The sequence below is a fragment of the Dreissena polymorpha genome, chromosome 10 (assembly GCF_020536995.1).
Source record: "Dreissena polymorpha isolate Duluth1 chromosome 10, UMN_Dpol_1.0, whole genome shotgun sequence".
In the NCBI taxonomy this organism is placed as follows: domain Eukaryota; kingdom Metazoa; phylum Mollusca; class Bivalvia; order Myida; family Dreissenidae; genus Dreissena; species Dreissena polymorpha.
Window position 1 is genome coordinate 3280864 of NC_068364.1, and position 22123 is coordinate 3302986.

At 36.1% G+C, this 22123-nt stretch overlaps 1 protein-coding gene across 2 annotated transcripts in view; it reads left to right on the plus strand.

Annotated features, from left to right (window-relative positions):
* Nucleotides 1-3998: 3998 nt before the first annotated feature.
* The window catches only part of LOC127848828 (heterogeneous nuclear ribonucleoprotein R-like), a 57058-nt gene continuing 38933 nt past the window's right edge, over nucleotides 3999-22123 (plus strand). The window contains exons 1-9 of one of the 2 annotated variants that reach the window (XM_052381477.1): nucleotides 3999-4124; nucleotides 7152-7262; nucleotides 9875-10024; nucleotides 12107-12180; nucleotides 14301-14401; nucleotides 18886-19132; nucleotides 19799-19834; nucleotides 20995-21125; nucleotides 21492-21631. In XM_052381477.1, coding sequence (XP_052237437.1) covers nucleotides 7152-7262; nucleotides 9875-10024; nucleotides 12107-12180; nucleotides 14301-14401; nucleotides 18886-19132; nucleotides 19799-19834; nucleotides 20995-21125; nucleotides 21492-21631 — 990 coding nt within the window. In that variant the 5' untranslated portion in view covers nucleotides 3999-4124. Of the gene's footprint in view, nucleotides 4130-7151; nucleotides 7263-9874; nucleotides 10025-12106; nucleotides 12181-14300; nucleotides 14402-18885; nucleotides 19133-19798; nucleotides 19835-20994; nucleotides 21126-21491; nucleotides 21632-22123 lie in introns of both variants that reach the window. The other variant, XM_052381478.1, reaches the window with a different exon arrangement.

Below are 22123 nucleotides of genomic sequence, written 5' to 3' on the forward strand. Positions count from 1 at the left end.
AAGGAACTAACTTTACGCCCAATTCCTTATTCAGTGGCCATAATTTCGGATAGTTTAATTCGGATCATTTAAGAATAGCACAGCTTTATATTCGTTATTATTGGCGATTTTTTGTGTAAGATTTGTTACTTATATCTCTGGTACAGTTCTTGAAGTCTTATCTGACCCTGAACTTTGGTCAAGACTATATAATAGCTGAAAACTAAACACTATTTAGATATCTTGTTCCGTGCTCATACGAAAACTGTTACGAAGGGATATGATTAAGAATGCAAAATGATTTCGACACGTCTCCATAAAAGAGAGACTGCACCGGAAGCAGCTGTCCAAGTGCCTCTATAAAATTGTAAATTTTCATCAAAATGCCACAATATTTTATTTTATTATTGAAACGAAAAGGCGCGCATCCTAGCTGTAAAAGTGTGTTTTCTTCTGATATATTTTTGCGCGAATACGCGTTTTCTCGCTCATGCAGACCGACGGTACATTCGGCGACTTTCAACCTCGGCACAAAACAAATGTTCCGGACAGAGTTGTCATCAGTGCGACGTCACTAATGTCACAATAAAACGAGACTGAACCGGAAGCAGCGGCCACGGTGCCGCTATTAGACTGGAAAGTTTCAGCGAAATTCCTCTATATTTCGTTGTTGCTGTTGTTGTTGTTGTTGTTTTTCAAGTAAAACCAAAACTTACATAGCTGTAATTGGGTGGTTTTATTTCAATAGATTTTCTATCTCCGGAAGCGCGTTTCCTCGCTCAAGGATACATACGTTACATCCGGCCACCTTCAACATTGGCGCACGACTGTTCTCGGTGGTTATTAGTGATATCATTATATATTGCACCTGGTTACGCTTTCCTTATTCAGCCGCGAAAACGGCATTAGGTTATCAGTACACAAGAATACTAAAAATATAAACATATTTTTTATTCCCAACCTACATATACAGTGATTTTCCTTCATTTATGCGTCGCTTAATTCATGTTATTGTATTTGTTAAGTAATAAAATACCAGTTCCTTATTCGATTTGAATAAGAAATAAGGAACCAGTTTCTTATTCCTTATTCAAATCGAATAAGTAACTATATTATAATTAAATACAACAAAGTTGAAATGCACTGCAATTAATAATTTTATACCCGTCCAACATATTCAATAAATTCCATCGAGTTATTCGTCTCGTTGGTTCATTTTGGTTTATAATTTATAGAAAGAACATTCCAGTTCCTTTTTCGATTTGAAAAAGGAATAAATAACCAGTTCCTTATTCCTTATTCAAATTGAATAAGGAACTTGATAATCATCACTTAAAACTTAGTAGAAACGTATTGCAATTAGAATTTTACATATACAACCAATATATAAACAATATGTTCATTTATATGTGGTTAATATTGGATCAATTTCATTGATGTTTAAGTAAGAAAATGCCAGTTCCTTATTCATATGAATAAGGAATAAGGAGCCAGTTCCTTATTTCTTTTTCAATCCGAATAAGAAACAAGGTTATCATTAAATGAAACATAGTAGTGATGTACTGCAATTAATGTTTTTGATACCAAACCTAAATTTACAATTATTTTCATTGATTTATTGGTCTCTTTGGTTCATTTTAATAGTTTGTTTAGTATGAAAACGCCAGTTCCTTATTCGGTTTGAATAAGGAACCAGTTCCTTATTCCTTATTCGCACTGAATAAGGAACTGTGTTATTATTGATTAACACTAGGTAGAAATATATTGCAATAAATATTTTTAACTTCGAACCTACATAAACCGTTATTTTCATCGACATGTTATAGTATTTAGTTAATTTTCATTTATGTTTGAGAAAGGCAATACCATATTAGTAGTAAAACAAAACACTCGGAGCGCATGCGTGTTGTCATCCCTTTCTTAACGTAAACAAATATCACCGGAATAAGATCTCTGCCGCAAGAGACATTGACATATAACTTTATATTTTATGTAGCCATACACATTGAAAAGCTAAGATTTAAAAACAAACGTTTATACATTGTTACAAATTTTCACAGCTCTCAAATGAACAAGTTTGCAGCTATGATTAGCTTTACAAATAAATGTTGATAGTGGTAGCGATGACGTTATTGATACTAAAGGCTATTATGATAAAAGACAATACTCAAGGTGAGGATATGATAAAGTGATGATGATGATGATGATGATGATGATGATGATGATGATGATGATGATGATGATGATGATGATGATGATGATGATGATGATGATGATGATGATGATGATGATGATGATGATGATGATGATGATGATGATGATGACGACGACGATGATGATGATGATGATGATGATGATGATGATGATGATGATGATGATGATGATGATGATGATGATGATGATGATGATGATGATGATGATGATGATGATGATGATGATGATGATGATGATGATGATGATGATGATGATGATGATAACAGGTCTTCTGTGTTATTGACAGATCTGACATAATCCTCGTATACACTATCTTAAAATAATATATAACGCGAGTTACTAATCTATATGTATTATACAGTGAACTGCGGTGAACAGTTATCGTATACCAATATATAACTGTGTCTGTTATTCTTAAATTTGTATATAGGATTGAAGTGTACAAAACTCTTTTATTATATACAGGGACCAAATTGTTTGCATATGTCCCTGGCTATATAATGGGCAACTGTCATGAAAGATTTCAGCACACTTTTTTATAGACTTGTTGCTTGTACATTCCTGCCTGGTTATTAATTTCGATAAGTCAAGTGGTTACTACACATAGAATCAAATTTGTATGCATATAACATATGGACCGCTTTCAGTTTTATTCAAGAACATTCAACTAATGTATTTAATTGCAAATCATCAGTTGAACAATGAAATCGTAGGTTGGTTATGTCCTCATGTTTTAATATTCACAAACTTTGTTCTTCGTCCATTTAAATGTGTTTGTCCAATTCTCAAAACACAACACTTTTAATGTTCTATTATTGACATTGTAATGGGCCGTTTATGAATATGTTGAAAATCGGTCGTCCCCAAACCCACTCATAAATTACCGTGGGTCAATCGATCCGCAGAAATCCGCGGTAAAATCACACCCATGTTCGTCCTTAAATATTGAAGTCTCAAATGTATTGTATATGTTAGGTGGATTTTATCCTATTTTCATATTAAAGAACTTAGCCATGTAGGTGAAGATAAATACCAAGCTCTTTGTGTCCAAAATGGGTCCTTGGGGCATCTATGCCTGTGACACAGCTTGTTGTCCTTTATATGGTCCTGAAATCAACTATTGACTTCATTTACTATTGCCTAGGTTTCTGTTGCGGTGAGATTTTTTCACAGGGAGGGGTTGCTAGCCCCATGCCCAAAATTCTTCCTTTCTCCTTTCTACGGCGGCATTAAAAATATACACAAAAGGAAACTTCGGTTGAACCAGCAGGAAATAAAACTAACTAAAATAATTATTATGTAAGGTCCTTTATTAATGGCGATGACCAGAGTGAGACACAACACAAATGTACTAGACAAGTTACACAGATTAAGACATTATATAATAGAGTTTAAACATTCATATATTTTGTAGTCAGCAATATATTTAAGATGTAGAAGCATATATGCGTGATCAATGCATGAAATATAATGCCTTGTTAGGGAAGCAGAACATAACCTAACATTTGAATTGCCTCATTATGTATGTACCATATTCTGATTACGTATTAACTGTGCTTTCCGATTTGTATAGCCTAACTGAACAAGGCACCGTTAAACATCCTCAATTTCATCATATTTCAATCTTCGGGTGAAGTGTGCTCATTTTCATACAAGGACATTAAAGTAATAAAATAAATGTCAAATTAATGGTCCGTTTCTTACAATTAACTTTCAAAGGTTAATGCAACTTCTTTATCGTTTTCATCGCGCGCATGTCGGAAACCAAACTGTAAGTCACTTACCGGTAGTTTTAAATCAGTGTTATCTAACCCTATGAAGCCCGCTTTCCTAACAAACCAGTCAGATCCGGTTAAACAACGCAGTGGAATGCGAAATTAGTTTGGCGACCCCCATTAATTTGTGACATTCCTTGCCCTGAAGGACTTAAGGCAATGTAACACTTATGCCTTTTTAATAGGGATATTGTTTTCACGTCCATTTACTATGAAGAATTTATGTATTTCATAAATTTAATAATATTGTATGCGTTACTGCCGTTAGCTTGTGTGACTGACATCGCGAAATCATATTACGCGTTTTTTGTTAAACACTAGTAACTAAAAACACGTGTTGTTCTGTTTCTTCTGTTTGTTCAAAGCTCAAACTGTATGTAATAATTATACATACATATTTTGTTTTTATTGCCGACTATTGTAAATAGCAAAGCCAGATGTGACAATGTGTTATAAAAAACAATTTGGGCTTCTCAGCATAGGTATTAATATGATTTTGAATGCTGGAGAACATTTAGGAGGCTCTTGCAAGGTTATACGGCCCAGATTTGCGGACCATACGGCCCAGGTTTGCTGACTATATGGCCCAGATTTGCGTACCATATGTCTTTACGCCATGTAGATTATGTTAATACACGAAATACTACACTGCTTAGCATGCTGTGATACTATACATCTGTTAAAATTAAAAAACTGGTAATGAAACGTGTGTTCATGATTATTTCAATAAGTTATTCATGTTCTCAGATTTGTAACTTATAAGCTCGGCGTTTTTTGGAGAAAACCCGAGGTATTGTCATAGCAAGGCCCACCTCATTGTTTGACGTCCGCGTCGTGCTAAAACCTTAACATTGCCTCTAAAATCAAAGTGCTTCCACCTTACCCTACAACTTTGAAACTTCATATGTAGATGCACCTTGATAAGGTCTACTTGCCACACCCATTTTGGGGTCACTAGGTCAAAGGTCAAGGTCACTGTGACCTCTTAAAAAAATAATCTGACAAGCTTTCATTTATTCTAAACTGCACCGTAGCCAAGCGTGGCATGTGTTATGCGGAGCTCTTGTTTTAATTGTGTCATCAATTATTCATTTAAACAGTAGGCATTAAACAAACTTGCACTTTCATGGATAATATCTATTTTAATAAAATTTGACATTAATAAATTTTAAAAAGTATGCTGTCATTAATGTCATTACATCAACTTTACTATTTTATTGAATGTATTGAGACAATCTTGAAGGATTGTAACACGAAACGAATATTATTTAATTCTGACGTGTTTTTGTATGGTCCGCAAATGTTCAAAATTTAAACAAGTATGTTATATGTAATGAATGTCATAATATCAGCTTTAATATTTGTATGCCCCCGGATCAAAAGATCGTGGGCATATTGTTTTTGGCCTGTCTGTCATTCATTCATCGTGTGTGTGCAATAACTTTTGCATTATCGAAGATAGCAACTTGAAATTTGGCATGCATGTGTATCTTAGGGAGCTGCACATTTTGAGTGGTGAAAGGTCAAGGTCATCCTTCAAGGTCAAAGGTCAAATATATAGCTTCAAAGTGGCGCAATAGGGGGCATTGTGTTTCTGACAAACTCATCTCTTGTTTTGTTATGTATAAATACAATATCAGGAATTGGGACACGAAATGAATATTCATTCAGACATGTTCCGTATGGTCTACAAAACTTGGCGGTATGGTCCCTTAATCCTTGCAAGGAACGTACTGGTAATCAAGCAGTAAAAACGATCTAAACTCAATTTGCTTCATTAAATAACAGTTTGATTGAGCTTTATTGGTACGGGTTTTAACCATTAGTGCGCATGCTAGAATGTTTGCTGGTGTGCCTTTTTGTGCTGAGTTATAAGATAAACACACTTTGGCTGTCATTTTCATTGATTATGTCCATAGATAAGCAGTTGAATGGGGCGGAGAACCACAATTGTAAGGAAATAAATAGAATTTTACTTGCTTTTTATCAGAAAAATCAAGATACCAGTCAAGTTTTATTACTTTGTCCAGCTTATTAACAGTTTAAGTGAGTTTCTATGATTGGAACAGTTAGCAGTCACTGTCTTAAGCCAGTGCCAACTCCTTATAATAAAAAAGTGGACATCACAGTCTCAATCCTACCACAATTCGCTCCTTAAATTAAAATTTTGCAACCCTCCAAAAACCTTCTGAACTTGAAGACTTCAATTGCTATATAGTGTCGTGAATGAAAGACATTTCTATTACTTGCTTACATTTGAAGGGTCTTTCCAAGACACTAAAACATGTTTTGTAAGGGCAAGTTCAGGTTTTTGCTACAGGACTTAAAAAATTCAGCTTTGGAAGTTTCAAGTTGTCCAAAATATGAGTGAAAGTGTAGAAGTTATATAAGGGTAAACAACTGGGAAAAAAAGCTATTTTTTTTTAAATGATTGCATGTAAAATTGTTTTCCTGAACAATTAGCATACAGTACACACAGGGATGGAAACTAACGTTTTACAATTGGTTGCCTACACGGGCAACCATCTTTACTATTTTGGTTGCCCAGCTAAAGACTAACGAGCCCAGTACAATGTACATGTAGTGTCGTTTGTATCTAATACTTTTTTAAATAAAAGATAACTGAACAAAATTGCTTACATTACACACTTTCTGTGTATAATGTCTTAATATGAGTCTGAGTTGAATAATTTCCTTGGCCTTTATGAATAAATATTATTAGAATTATTAATCAACTGTCGCCAATTTTATTAAATGATTAATTGTACTTTAATGTTTCAAGCTTAAAAAAGCTAGTTGCCTGGCTGGACTACCAACCTTTGAATTTAAGTTGCCCAGGCTAAAATCTACTTGACCCGGGCTCACGGGCAACCACTAATTTCCATCCCTGACACAGTGACATTGATATGCAGGGATGCAATACTCCCCTGTCAATAGTATTCTGAATAAAATATTCTGCCGCTCATAGAGCTCTTACATAAATTATTTGATAAAGTTTGGTTTAATATGGTTATATGTGCGACAGCAGATCCTAGGCTCAGTCTCGTAATCATATTTGCAGGCTTGTTTACTTGATATAAAAATTACATTGATGAATTAGAATACTTGTCAGTACAAGATAAAACTATCAATGCATTGATGATTCTGAAACGCCCCACTAACATCTGCAGTTCTCTGTTACAGATGTCTACCAACGACGAGAAGCCCATGTTAAAGCAAGATGCTGATAAGGAGGAAAAGACCCCTGAGGAGGTGGAATGGGAGTCGAGAATACGACTGACGCCACAGTTTAATGTAAGATTTATAAATGTCATGCAAAGGCAATGCTCCAGCTAAGCCTCAATGGAACCTGCCCTTTTATTTCTAAAAAAAAGTATATACAAATTAAAGCATTATTGTGTATTAATCTTGTATTAATACATATATGATAGTAATTTATTACCCATTACTGTGAAACCATTATTATTCGTCCGACATTATTTTTCGCGTTTTTCGTCCTTCGACCGATGGACGAATTCAAGATCCTAACGAACAATCATGTCCCATATTTGAAACAAATAAGACTGAATTACCGTAGGCATGAGGCATTTAAATCCAGCGTAATCCACGCATATACACACGGCTCGAAATTAACACTCGCACACTCGCAAAATGCGAGAAAAAAAGATTGCAAGGTAAGTTATAAGCCACTAGTATTTTTTGCATATAAAGAAATAGTGAAAAAAAACGAGTTATATTGCTTTAATGCGTTCGACGGCGTGAACGCTAAACCGTAGGTCAATTTTTTGAACGTCCGAATACCCATATGCGGAAGCGCGCAACTTGTTTGTTGACTGGTATACTTATAATACAGATACACAGATGGTATTGATACAAAGAACATGAAACAGTCGACTATTCACACTCAAGTTAAATCCGGTTTTGACACAAAGGGGTGTTCATTATACAGTGTACTGACAACTGACATTTCCTGTAAAACGCGAATGCAATAAGGCTGTATCGAATGCGTCGACTTCGTTTAGGTATAATAGTGTTGATTAGCGCTAATTGTTAACAACTTTATTACCCATTGTGTGTATTGTGTTTTTCAGGGGTGTTGCAGATTATACAGCCTACACGCGGCGAATCCGGATTAAAGACAATACTATTAAACGCAATTAAAATATGACGATGTGTGAAATATATTATGCGCTTTGTTACAAATTAATAAAGAACATTTTGATTTGTGTTTGGTTGTTTGGTTTCAAATATTTACGATGCAAAACGCTTGAAACTTTAATGAAATATGACCAAAATAATTTGCTTACGCTAATTATAACCCATAATGTTCGCACCTTCTCTAATTGGCGCCGATAAAGGTAAGATTGTAATCAGTTTGACCGTGATAGTAATGGAAAAAGACTAATTGGCAATTGGCTTCGTTGTTTAAAACACTTGTTAACGATTATTCAGTCCAACTTATCCGCTAATCATAACAAAGAACGTGTCAATGACATAAAATGATAAGGGACAGTTACTATCACCTAAAATAACAGATTTGCTAATTGGCATATGCCAAACAAGGCCCACCTCCTGCAAGTGACTACCAAGTGCTGCACCTCTCTTTCCCCAGCACAATGTTTTCGCAACCGCGTATTACATGTATTACAAACAAATCGGACGTTTTTTGTTTTGTTTTTTCAAAACCAGAAATGGACGAATTTAAGAGCGGACGAAATAGTCATTTTTATGAAAAGGGCGAAATTTTGTGCCGACGAAAATAAATGGTTTCACAGTATATCATCTTATTTACATGATTTAATAATAATGGAAATAATATATTCTAACAATTTTTCAAAATATAAAAATGAATATCCAACAGGGAGCTTTCTGGATATGCCCTTTTGCCAAATACTGCTCGCATGAAAGTGCCCTTTTGACAAAGTAGCCCCCCCCCCCCCCACCTCCTGCCATTTTCAAATCTCAGCTGAAGCACAGAAAGGAGTTAAACCATGGTTGGGGCTTTCTTTGTCGTTGGCAGAAAAATGTTTTATTTGATTACCACTTTTTATATATGTAAAATTTACATACATGTACCTTAATGTAAGTAAAATTTAAATGTTAGATGTAAATGTTATGGGCCGTACTGTTATCCAATCACACTTAATCATCTTTTTGAGTGGGAGTTGAGAATGTGACTAAATCTCAACTGCAATGTAAGATTGATAGGTTTTATTGCATCTGTGAAAGGTACGGCTCTAGAGTTAAATAGCACTCTCAATTCCTGCTTTTGCCCCCCCCCCCCCCCCCCCCCAATAGGTTTCCCAACAAATTGGTCAACATAATACATGTATGTATGCCATCTTTTTAAGTGTATAAAAGTTTTTATGAATTTTGGTGGCCAACTGAGAACACTTTGCTTGATTGAATCACATCTTCACCTTCACATAAAAATTCTTCCCATTTCTCAGTTCTGTTGATTTATTGTCCCCTACTGGTTAAACCGAAGGGGACTTATGGTTTGCGCTCTGTCAGTCAGTCTGTCACACTATTCTGGATCCTGCGATAACTTTAAAAGTTCATCATATTTTTTCATGAAACTTGAAACATGGACAGATGGCAATATGGACATTATGCATGTCATTTCATTTTGTTCCTACATCAAGAATTCTGGTTGCTACATGTATGGCAACAAATATATATTTAAAAAATCTGAAAATGGTGGAGTTTCACCAATAGGGGACTTATATTGCTTGGCAATAGTCTTGTTTTACCCTCAATTTGAAGTCTAAGCTCTGTTCACAATCAATAAAAAAGGGTTGATTTATTATCTATGTGATTAACCCTGGCTTAATGAGGAAACTTATGTACGTGTATGTAAAAACACAATAGCTACGGGCTCAAGCTTTTATTTTGCTTTATTTCAGCAACTTATTCAAGCCAATCTAGAGGCTGACGTAATCTTTGAGATGTTCAAACTTATAGAGCGTGGAATGTTCACCTTTGAAGACGTCGACGAGATTGTACGTGTAACCATTACACGATTCACCAGGAAACAGGGAATTCAGTTCTTTAAGGTGAGCAAATGAAAAACTAGTTTCAGTGAAGGAACATTTACCAAAGAAATTGATTGTGGCTTTAACCAGCAAAGTTCTTTCTATCTGTGAAGAACAACCATGATTTTTGTCATTCTTTACACAATTACTAATTGCAATCCCCAAAATCCCAATATGAACAATAGTTGCATAATTTCTATGCCCCAGGTAGGGTGGCATATAGCAGTTGAACTGTCCATCAGTCCTTCGGTCTGTGTGTCCGTCCGAAAAACTTTAACATTGGCCATAACTTTTGCTATATTGAAGATAGCAACTTGATATTTGGCATGCATGTGTATCTCATGGAGCTGCACATTTTGAGTGGTGAAAGGTCAAGGTCATCCTTCAAGGTCAAAGGTAATTTTTAGCTCTGCTGTTTTTGGACAAAACCCGAGGTATTGTCATAGCCAGCTCGTCGTCCGCCTAAGGCGTCGTGCTAAAACCTTAACATTGGCTCTAAAATCAAAGTGCTTCCACCTACAACTTTGAAACTTCATATGTAGATGCACCTTGATGAGTTCTACACGCCACACCCAGTTTTGGGTCACTAGGTCAAAGGTCAAGGTCACTGTGACCTCTATAAAAAAATCTGACAAGCTTTCGCAGCCGAGCGTTGGTACCCATTATGCGGTGCTCTTGTTTTTAATAATTTCAAAGCGGCGCAGTAGGGGGCATTGTGTTTCTGACAAACACATCTCTTGTTGTTAACAATCACTTGATCGGTGTAAAGAAATAAGAGATTATTTGCATGTAACCACAGGTACTCTTGATTAAAAGTTAAATGAAACAGCATGTTTGATGAATACAGACTGTTTTTGATTTTCTGTACATTTTGTCGGCAAAGTTTATACATTGTATTTGTTTCTGTCAATAAAATGAGTCCCAATAATAAAAATTCACAGGAATTATAAAAACAACAAGACAAGCCTAAAGGTTGTCTGCAGCTGTCAAAGTTTGGGTATAACTCTCATGGTGGCCAACCGGAGTCTGTGTCAAATGTGGCCTCACATAAGCATCAGTCAGGCTCTCAGTTAAAAAAAAATTACAATGTACACGTCTTTTATTAAGAGTGTCTGTTCAAAATAAGCACTTGAATGGGGAATTTCACAAAAAGTGTGTGAAAGGCTAATTAAATGGTTTTGTGCAATTAAGTAATGAATTATTTCAATAACGGAAATTCCAAATTGGAAGATCTCACAAGACAAATTTCCCCAAAATTTAATTTTTTGCACGAATTTCCCATTTTCCCCAATTGAGCTGATACGGGTATTTTTCCCAATTTAAAAAAATAGCGGAACAATTTCAAAGTTTTGAAGGAATAATTTCACTTTTATATTATAATTCATAGTGATAACATTGAGTGTATTATAAGTCAGTCAAACTTTATGCAAAACAAGAAAAACCAGAAACAATGCATGAGGATCAAGAAAAATTTCAAGCGTACGAACCTCATTGCTAGTAATAGATACTGGTATAAAACCTATTTGAGTTTGCTTGCCAGTAACTTGGCATTTAGGCCAGTAATAGTTATGAGATAACCAGGCGTTGAGTAATGATTTGGGTTTTGGTACTTTCCTAGAGACTATTTATGGAACAATCATGGAAGAACAATTTTTATGATTTTAGCATAAAAGTTTATCTTAGTCAGATGTGTTACTTTGCATGTTTGAATACAATACAAACATTCTGTGAACAAGTCTGTTAAAATCCTATCTAGCGCTCTGGAAATAACTATAGAGTAGCTGGATGTATTTCAAACTGAATGAAAACGGGAGGCGGAAAACGACAACGGGCGAGGCATGGTATGGTATTGCGCAAGGGGGGGTTAGAGGGTTAGGGTTAGTGTTAGGGGTCGGGTAGGGTTTGGGTTAGCCTAAATCCAACCCTAACCCGACCCCTAACCCTTACCCTAACCCTTTTTTGTGGTTATCACCCCTGACCATGCCTCGCCCGTTGTAGTTTTCCGCCTCCCAATGAAAACAGGAAAGTTTATCAGATTGGGTGTTGCCTTGTAAATGCATGTAGGATGATGGGATACAATAAGAATTGGTATTTTCTTTACAGGTATTGGGAGCAAAGGATTTCACCCATATCATGAGGAAGAGCCATTACATTGTGTCCCAGATGAAGCTTTTCAAGTAAGGGGAATTATAATACAAATATACATCATAGTAAATGTGGCAAAGGCTTGTATGATACTGTGGACTCGTCCAATTTTGTTGACATTAAATTTTGTAGATTTGTAAAATTAGGCATATTTCTGTGTTACTGCAGCTAACTTATCTGAGTAAGGAGTACTGAAGACTCCCTACTTTAAAAATTTAGGAGTCCAAACAGACTTGTGGGAGTCCGAAGTCAGACATGTTTTTACATACTGTATTTTCCGGTATATACACATGTTAATGCATGATATGTTTAATTCTCCTGCATGTTTGATTTCTGATCATAGTTCAAAGTGATTGCTGTTCAATATTTGTTGTCTCTCATTTCATTTTTATGCTCCCCTAAAAAAAATTGGGGGAGAGCATATAGACGCCGCTTCGTCTGGCCGTGCGTGTTCGTCCGTCCGTGCACAATTTTTGTCAGGGCTATTTCTCGGCAATTAATGACCAGATTTCAATTAGATTTATGGGAAGCTTCACTACCAAGAGGAGATTTGCATATTATCAGCCAGTTCTGGTGGGATGATTTTTCACAGAGTTATGGCCCTTGGAAATTTTCCATTAACTGTTCATATAGTGCAATTCTTGTCCCCCCAACTACAAGACGTTTCCTTTTATCTGAATATATAGTGCAATATTGTGACCAAAAAAACTTTGGGGAGCATCACCGGTCTCTGATGGTTTCTTGTTTTAACCCATTCCAGTTATATTAATAATTCACATCTTAAGAGTGTTGTAGCCCTATATTTTTATGCCCCCGAAGAAGAGGGGGTATATTGTTTTGCACATGTCGGTCCGTCGGTCGGTCCGTCCACCAGATGGTTTCCGAAATAGTAAAATGGTTTTCGGATGATAACTCAAGAACGCATACGCCTAGGATCATGAAACTTCATAGGTATATTGATCATGACTGGCAGATGACCGCTATTGATTTTCAGGTCACTAGGTCAAAGGTCAAGGTCACAGTGACTTGAAATAGTAAAATGGTTTCCGGATAACTCAAGAACGCTTATGCTTAGGATCATGAAACTACATAGGTACATTGATCAGGACACGCAGATGACCCCTATTGATTTTCAAGTCACTAGGTCGAAGGTCAAGGTCACAGTGACTCGAAACAGTAAAATGGTTTCCGAATGATAACTTAAGAATGCTTACGCCTAGGGTCATGAAACTTCATAGGAACATTGATCATGACTGGCAGATGACCCCTATTGATTTTCAGGTCACTAGGTCAAAGGTCAAGGTCACAGTGACTCAAAACAGTAAAATGGTTTCCGAATGATTACTCAAGAGTGCTTACGCCTAGGATCATGAAACTTCATAGGTACATTGATCATGACTGGCAGATGACCCCTATTGATTTTCAGGTCAAAGGTCAAGGTCACAGCGACTCGAAACAGTAAAATGGTTTCCGGATAATAACTCAAGAATGCTTACGCCTAGGATCATGAAACTTCATAGGTACATTGATCATGACGTGCAGATGACACCTATTGATTTTCAGGTCACAGGGTCAAAGGTCAAGGTCACAGTGACTCGAAACAGTAAAATGGTTTCCGGATGATAACTCAAGAATGCTTACGCCTAGGATCATGAAACTTGATAGGTTCATTGATCATGACTGGCAGATGACCCATATTGATTTTCAGGTCACTAGGTCAAAGGTCAAGGTCACAGTGACTCGAAATAGTACAATGGTTTCCGGATGATAACTTGCATTAGGTCAAAGGTCAAGGTCACAGCGACAAAAAACGTATTCACACAATGGCTTCCACTTCAACTGACAGCCCATATGGGGGGCATGCATGTTTTACAAACAGCCCTTGTTCAAAGATGATTTGAATGAGTGAGACAGACTTCCTTGACACAAAAACAATGAGTCCGGGTCTCATTTCTAAGAGTTTCGGACTACCGCACTCTGGTTAGTGTCGAACACTGTATTTGTTGGATCTTGAATTGCTGGATTACTTATAATGTCTGATAGAAGAGTTTGATGATAACGTTCCTTGGACGTTCGCTACTTTGTTGGATGCTGCACTAAAACCGCCTGGGGAATAGCCTGATGGTTGCAAGGTCTTTATTTCTCTTTTTAGGTACTACATAGACCAGAAAGCCACCATTTTCAATGGACCAGATCAAAAGAAAGTACAGGAGCTATTAGACAGAACAGGCTACAGCCTCAAGGTTACCACGGGTGAGTAGGAAAGTCAGTTCATCAAATCACTTAATCTTTATCTCTCATACTTTATTTGACGTCAAAAGTAAAGTAATGTCCCCTAATTTTAAACAATCCTCTTAAGATAATCTCCCCCTGCCCTTACTACAGTAAATCCTTCTCCCTTCCCTATGTATAAATCCCTGTAATTAATTGCAACAGCCTTCGTCCCTTGTATTTTATGTAAACCTTATCTCTCATTGACAATGAAGAAAACTGCTTTTATTAGCTCACCTGAGCACAACGTGCTAATGGTGAGCTTTTGTGATCGCCTTTTGTCCGTCGTGCGTCATGCGGCGTAAACATTTTGCCTTGTGAACACTCTAGAGGCCATATTTATTGTCCCATCTTCATGAAACTTGGTCAGAACATTTGTCCCATTGGTACCTCGACTGAGTTCGAAACTGGGTCATGCTGGGTCAAAAACGAGTTCACTGGGTTGAAAAAAAGAAAAACCTTGTGAACACTTTAGAAGTCACATTTGATGTCCAATCTTTATGTAACTTTGTCAAAATGTTTGTCTAAATGATATGTTGGTTGAGTTCAAAAATGGTTCTGGTCCGTTGAAAAACATGGCCGCCAGGGGGCGGGGCAGTAGACTATATGGCTATAGAGAAACCTTGTGAACACTCTAGAAGTCACAATTTTTGCCCAGTCATCATGAAACTTTGTCAAAACATTGGTTTCATTGATATCTCGGACAAGGTCGGAAATGGTCCAGATCAGTGAAAAAACATGGCTGCCAGGGGGCGGGGCAGTTTTCTCTATACGTATATAGTGAAAACATGTGAACACTCTAGAAGTCACATTTTTGGTCCAATATTCATGAAATTTGATCAGAACATGTGTTTTCTGGATATGACGGTTGAGTTCGAAAATGGTTCGGATCGGTAAAAAAACATGGCCGCCGGGGGGGGGTCATTTTCCTTATATTAATATAGTAAAAAAGCTTGTGAACACTCTAGAAGTCACATTTTTGCCTAATCATCAAACAAAAATCTAAACATCGATTTTAAAGATATCTCGGACAAGTTAGAAAATGGTCATGAAGGGTGGAAAAACATGACCGTCAAGGGGAGGGCAGGTTATTTTACATTAACTTCTTAATTTCTACACCAATTTACATCAAATTGATACTGAACCTCTTATGACAATACAATCATTCTCAACTATGCATGGCCCCATTACCAACCCTGGGGCGCCCCGCCCACATAGACCACACCCACCCAAAATTGCCTTTTACTATAATTTCTTCCTTTCTACACCGATTCACTTCTAATTGATACTGAACTTCTATAATGACAATATGAATATGGTCAATCTCAATTATGCATGGCCCCATTACCAACCCTGGGGCGCCCCTGGGTCAAACGTGGGGATATGCGTCGGCCTCTGCCGCGCAATTTCTAGTACGACAGTTGAGTTCGAAAATGGTTTGGATCGGTAAAAATTATGGCCGCCATGGGGGGGGGGTCTTTTTCCTTATATTTATATAGTAAAAAAGCTTGTGAAAAATCTAGTTTCCTGATTTTCTGGCAGTTTTGTCTGAGCTTTCCTCTTCCTTCCCGCTGGTTTACCTCTTCAAAACATTTTGTAATGCTTTTGTTACATGAATAAGAAATATCTTTGCAGATTAATGTAGATTTTTTAATGTAGATTTTTTTCTGTAGGTTTAAGCCTTGGAATACAATGCCAGAAAGGATGTGATCTCAGAACTTTCAATTTATAGAATGGGCAGTAGCTCTTACTCAGGAATTTGAGAGAACTCTTTATTGATCAACATACGAGTATGCTCAAGATACTCTCCCTTGAAGGGTCCACATTTCTGCTAAAATAAACTGGGTTTTATTGTTTAGTACAATAACCCGCATTATCAAAGATTTGTGTTTTAAAACGGGTTTATTGATATTTATGTCCCCCACCACTATAGTGGGGGACATATTGTTTTTGCCCTGTCTGTTGGTCTGTCTGTCTGTTTGCGCCAACTTTAACACTTTCCAATAACTTTTGCTATATTGAAGATAGCAACTTCATATTTGGCATGCATGTGTATCTCATGGTGCTGCACATTTTGAGTGGTAAAAGGTCAAGGTCATCCTTCAAGGTCAAAGGTTAAAAAAACTAAATCAAAGCGGCGCAGAAGGGGACAGAGTGTTTCTGACTAACACATTTTTTGTTTAATTGGAAATATAATTGCCAGGTGAGTCTGAAAATAGTTCATTTTTGTTTAAAAACAAGGCTCTCAGGGGGGTGGTAGTTTTTTTGTATGTCTACAGTTGTTTATAGTGAAACATTGTGAATACTTTTAGTCACAGTTATAGTTCAATCTGAATGACACTTGTTGAGTGCAAATGTTGTTATCATATCTTGATTTAGTTTACACAATTAGTTTTAATAATATCATCTTCAAACATGGTGACAATCTTTATGAGCATAATAATTTGCTCATGGTGAACTTTTGTGATCACCTTTTGTCAATTGTCTGTCTTCTGTTGTGCGTCATGAATATTTGCCTTGTTAACACTGTAGCGGCCACATTTATTGTTGGATCTTCATGAAACTTTGTCAGAAGATTTGTCCCGATGATATCTAGGACGAGTTCAAAAATGGTTCCAGTCTGTTGAAAAACATGGCCACTATGTTGTTCATTCTTCATGAAACTTTGTTAGAACATTTGTTCCATTGATATCTTGGGCTGCAAAAAACAGATCATTTCTTTTTATCTCAGGTGAGCGACGTTGGGCCTTTCAGGCCCTCTTGTTTAAAACATATGTTATTGATGAAAAATGAGTGCAACGATAATAATTACCGGGGTAGGTTCTTATAAAGCATTTTTTATTTTCATTTAATAGGTTACTGTGAAAATTCTATTTTTCATGATTTTGTTTGCAACAAAGGGTTATGAACTTTAAAAAATATTAATGGATTTGAAGCCAAAACTGGTACTACTGTATCAAAATACTATGATGCACTTCACCAAAACATTTATAATTATATTGTTTATTCTTGAAAATGTATTTCCCCTATAATTCACTAAAAATACTACTTTTGATCAGAAAATTCATATATAATGATGTTTACATTTTTTTCAACAAGCATATAGCCTCTTTTTATTTGTATTCAGCCACAAGTTCTTCTCAGCCACTTAATGGTTATATGTTGCCTTTCTTTTACTAAATGAAAAATAATTCTACACTTTGAGACATTTCATTAAATATTTAATGTCTTTGCAACACCCAAAACGGAAAACATATAATGTTTAATATAACTTTTAAATAATTCAATGTTCAAAGTGATATTGTTATTGACCGATAAACCAACATACTGATTAAAAGGGAATATCTTATTAATTATTTATAGATTGAATTTGAGATTTTCTTCCGATCGCAATTCCTCCTTTATTTCTCAACGGATTTGAATGAAACTTTCACAAAGTGTTTATCATCAAATACCCTGGCGCAAATTGAACGGGATTTTTTCTGGTCAAGGTCTCTCTGGCTAAAAATACATTTGTATACTTTTCTTCATAGAGCACTTATTTTTTTTTATCAATTCCTTCAATATTAAGTATGTTTATGCCTCACATTAACATCTACACTTTAATGGGGTCAAAGGTCATGTTGGTCAAGGGTTACTTTTGCTAATCATATAAATGTGTCCTTAGGAAATAATTAGCATACTTGGATTAATACTTGTTACCTCCCTTTTTATTATAAATATATTTGTTTGAAAACTTGGTTTTGTGACATTTGTGTCCCTTGTTTAATTAAATAACATGTAGAAATAAATGTTTTAATATAACTGTATTTATTTGCATGAAATGCACTATTTCCAAGAGGATTACGCTCGGTTTTCATCAATTATCTCCTAGTTTCCTGTCCACAATTTTATCGTGGAGGAGTACACATTACGGACCCATTAGTATGGTTGGTATATCAAAGCCACTGAAATTATCGATAGATATTGACATGGGGGTTATTCATGCATGACTTATTCATAACCGCGCGCATCTTCGCTGCCTTGGGGCCATTCTCTGATACTAGTCCGCTTAGAAGTTTGGTCAAAGGGCAATTAAGATGTTATCAATAAGGGCGCGTGGCAGCTTTTGCCTTTGAAAAGGGCAGCATGGCACTTACGAAGGCCGGCACGGCGCAGCACCATGTAAAAAGGGCCTGGGATAAACACTATATGAAGAAAGGACTTTAATTTGATTGTCTAAGGGACTACAAACGCGTCATAATTTGATTGTCTAAGGGACTACAAACGCTTCATAATTTGATTGTCTAAGGGACTACAAACGCGTCATAATTTGATTGTCTAAGGGACTACAAACGCGTCATAATTTTATTGTCTAAGGGACTACAAACGCGTCATAATTTGATTGTCTAAGGGACTACAAACGCGTCATAATTCGTATCTGAGTGGTAAAGGGTTAAGAGTCAGTAAGTTGTTGATATTTCCAGGGATGAGACAGTATGGTGGTCCACCACCGGAATGGGATGGGGAATCTCCGCTTCATCGGGAGATCTCCATCAGCAAAGTGCCTGATGATTGGTACGAGGATAAACTGGTACCGGTCCTCGAGAAGTACGGGAAGATCTACGAGCTCCGCATCATGATAGACAACATTACTGGTCTCACTCGGAACTTCTGCTTCGTGAAGTATTGCGACGAGCAGGATAACTTGAACGCGCTGTCCAAAATTGACAAGTGAGTTGGGGTGGGCTTATTGTTGTGGTGATGTTGTTTAATTAATTTAATTAATTTTTTTCTTGGAGGGGGATGTTATCCCCCTTTTCCTTTGTACCAAACATGCATTAAGGTTTGTTGTCATTTCAAAAAGTAAAGTTTTTCTATAATACATGGATCTTACACCATTAAATAACCCTTCCAAATTTAAAGTTTAAAGGTAATTGTATGAAAATAAGCATAGATTTATTTTGTCTAAACATAGCTATAAATATAGTTGTAATAGTAATTGTAAGTCAACATGTATTTGTATGATTGAAGATGATTGAAAATAAAAAATTTGCATTTTATAACTGACAAGTAGTGAAAAGCTGCATTTTACTATAAATATCACAATTTGCCAAATATTTACATTCAGAAGTAAGGCATAAAACAGTCATGTAATAATAACAACAAAGCAACTTTAAAAAAAAGTTTAAAGGATTTGCAATGTGTTTGTAATTGTGAGAAAGAATGAGATAATAAGATGAAGCATCGTAGCTTTTCATCTGGCAAATAACAAAGTTGATATGCAAATTATGAACCGACCAAAATATAAAAAAGTAAAACAAAAAACAATAGAAAATTATATTAATGTTTTCATTTGAAGCAGCACTGTGTTAATCATTCATGTCTTTTTATTTTTAGTTTGTGGATACCCTTTGAACAAGACAACAAAAACAAGTATGAAATTATGAATCAAAAAAGCAAAACTGCTATCTTTTGATTTTATTTATTTATTTTATAAACTGTTTGATCATAGCTTGTGTGCTCAGATCAGTTTGCAGTTACAGAAAAACTCAAGGACTGGACAAAACTTTAAAGTTTAAACACATTTCAATTCCCCGCATAGAAGGAAGAAGATCCTTTCGTTAAGCATGCAAATAAAGCTAAAAGCATCTTTGTTTCTCATGTTACTTATAATAGTAAAAAAATATCGGTACGATACACATAGAAATGTAATTATACTTTGAATATCAGATTTTCCACATTTTCCCCACATTATCATCATGCCATTTATTTTAATAAAACTGAATTTGTGACAAATCTTCCTGTCAAAAATATTGTAATGTCCCTTTATGGAAAACTTCATTTTATTTCAGTTGAACAGCCTTTTGTCTCTGAAACTCTCTTGAACATCTTTGCAACATTAGTGTTCTTAATTCAATATATGCTGGATTTAGATAATTTTCGTTATGATCTATGAATGGGATAGGTGGGGATGTAACACAGGAGACCGACTACAATTACCTGGTAAACCCTTTCAGCGCTGGAACCGAATTATAAAGGCCTTTGCAAACAGTTTGGATCCAGATGAGACGCCACAAAACGTGGCGTCTCATCAGGATCCAAACTGTTTGCTATTCTGATGGTATTCTCTAAAAAAAAAATCGAAGAAAATGCTGATTTTAGAAATTCAGCAGACAACATTTGAGAAGACGACAAATTTTCAAGCATGCAAAGGGTTTATAAAAATTCTAGTGAAATATATTACTAATCAAATATTGTTTTCTAAATACTTGATTGTATTTTGTGTACAATTTGTTGTGTACCGGAAATGCCAACAGATACAGAATCCTGCTTTTTGACGTAAGGAAATGCTAGTTATATTGACTCCAGCAAATAAACTTCCTTGCACATTGTTTTGCCTAGGTTTTCCAGTTTTACTTATGATTCAGTAGGAAATGAGCCATTCTTTAATACTTCTAGTGGTTTAATAAGTAAATAATATTTATTTGACATGTCTTCAAATTGCGTGATGTCTTTTCCTATTCTGATGCCAATTTTCATGTGACTTGTATTTTTCAAAATCAAATGAAATTCTTTTATTATCTTCCTCTCAGATTGGAGATCGAAGGGGGAGTAACTCTGAAGGCCAACTTCTCCACATGTAACAAGCGCCTGTTTGTCGGGAATGTTCCAAAGACAGAGACAAAGGATGGATTCATCAAGACTTTCAGCCAGTTTGTAGAAGGTGGGTGGGGAGTGAAGTTTCAATTTGAGCCTCGATGTGGGACGCACATGCATTTTTTGTCGCCCCAGATAAGTGTGTGCAGTCTGCACAGGCTAATCAGGGACAACACTTCTACCGTTTATTGAATTTTTCATGTATATGAAGTCTCTTCTTAAAGAAAATACAATTAAGGCGGAATGTTTTGTCCAAGATTAGCCTGTGCAAATTTCACAGGCTTATTTCTGACGACACTGTGAGCACATGCTGTAAACCCTGTTTCCCAGAGCAAAACTAATTAAATTTGCTGAGTAATCTACATTAAAGCTGTATCATCTGCTTAAATCTTGAAAAGAAAGGAAATCTTACAGAGTAATCTCATCTTTACAGGAATTGAGGATGCAGAAGTCTATGTCAGCGATGAAATGGTCAAAGTTGGCCTGGAAAACCGCGGATTTGTGTTCCTGGAATTCAAGTCTCATAATCAGGCTGCCGAGGGAAAGCGTGTCTTAGCAGGAATAGGGGAAAAGGTATCCTATAATTCCAAGGATTTTTTTAACATTTCAAAAGTTTTACAATGGTTTTTTATTTCTCTGAATTACAAGTTCCTTGTACAGGAACTAAACTTTTCAAATTTGTATTGTCATTTACTTCTGTAAAATGACCATCTTATGAAAATCGTAGTTACATTTGCTAAATGGATATCAACACTTTCATGTGTGAACTGCATGAGCTGATCATATGAGTTGCGTTCTGAGAAAACTGGGCATAAGGCATGTGCGTAAAGTGTTGTCCTAGATTAGCCTGTGCACAGGCTAATCAGGGACGACACTTTCAGCCTCAATTGGATTTTTGCTAAGAAGAGACTTCATTTAAATGAAAAATGTCATAAAAGAGGAAAGTGTCGTCCCTGAATAGCCTGTGCGGACTGCACAGGCTAATCTGGGACGACACTTTACGCACATGCATTATGCCCAGTTTTCTCAGAACAAGGCTCATATTGTGTTGAGTTGCTGTTGATC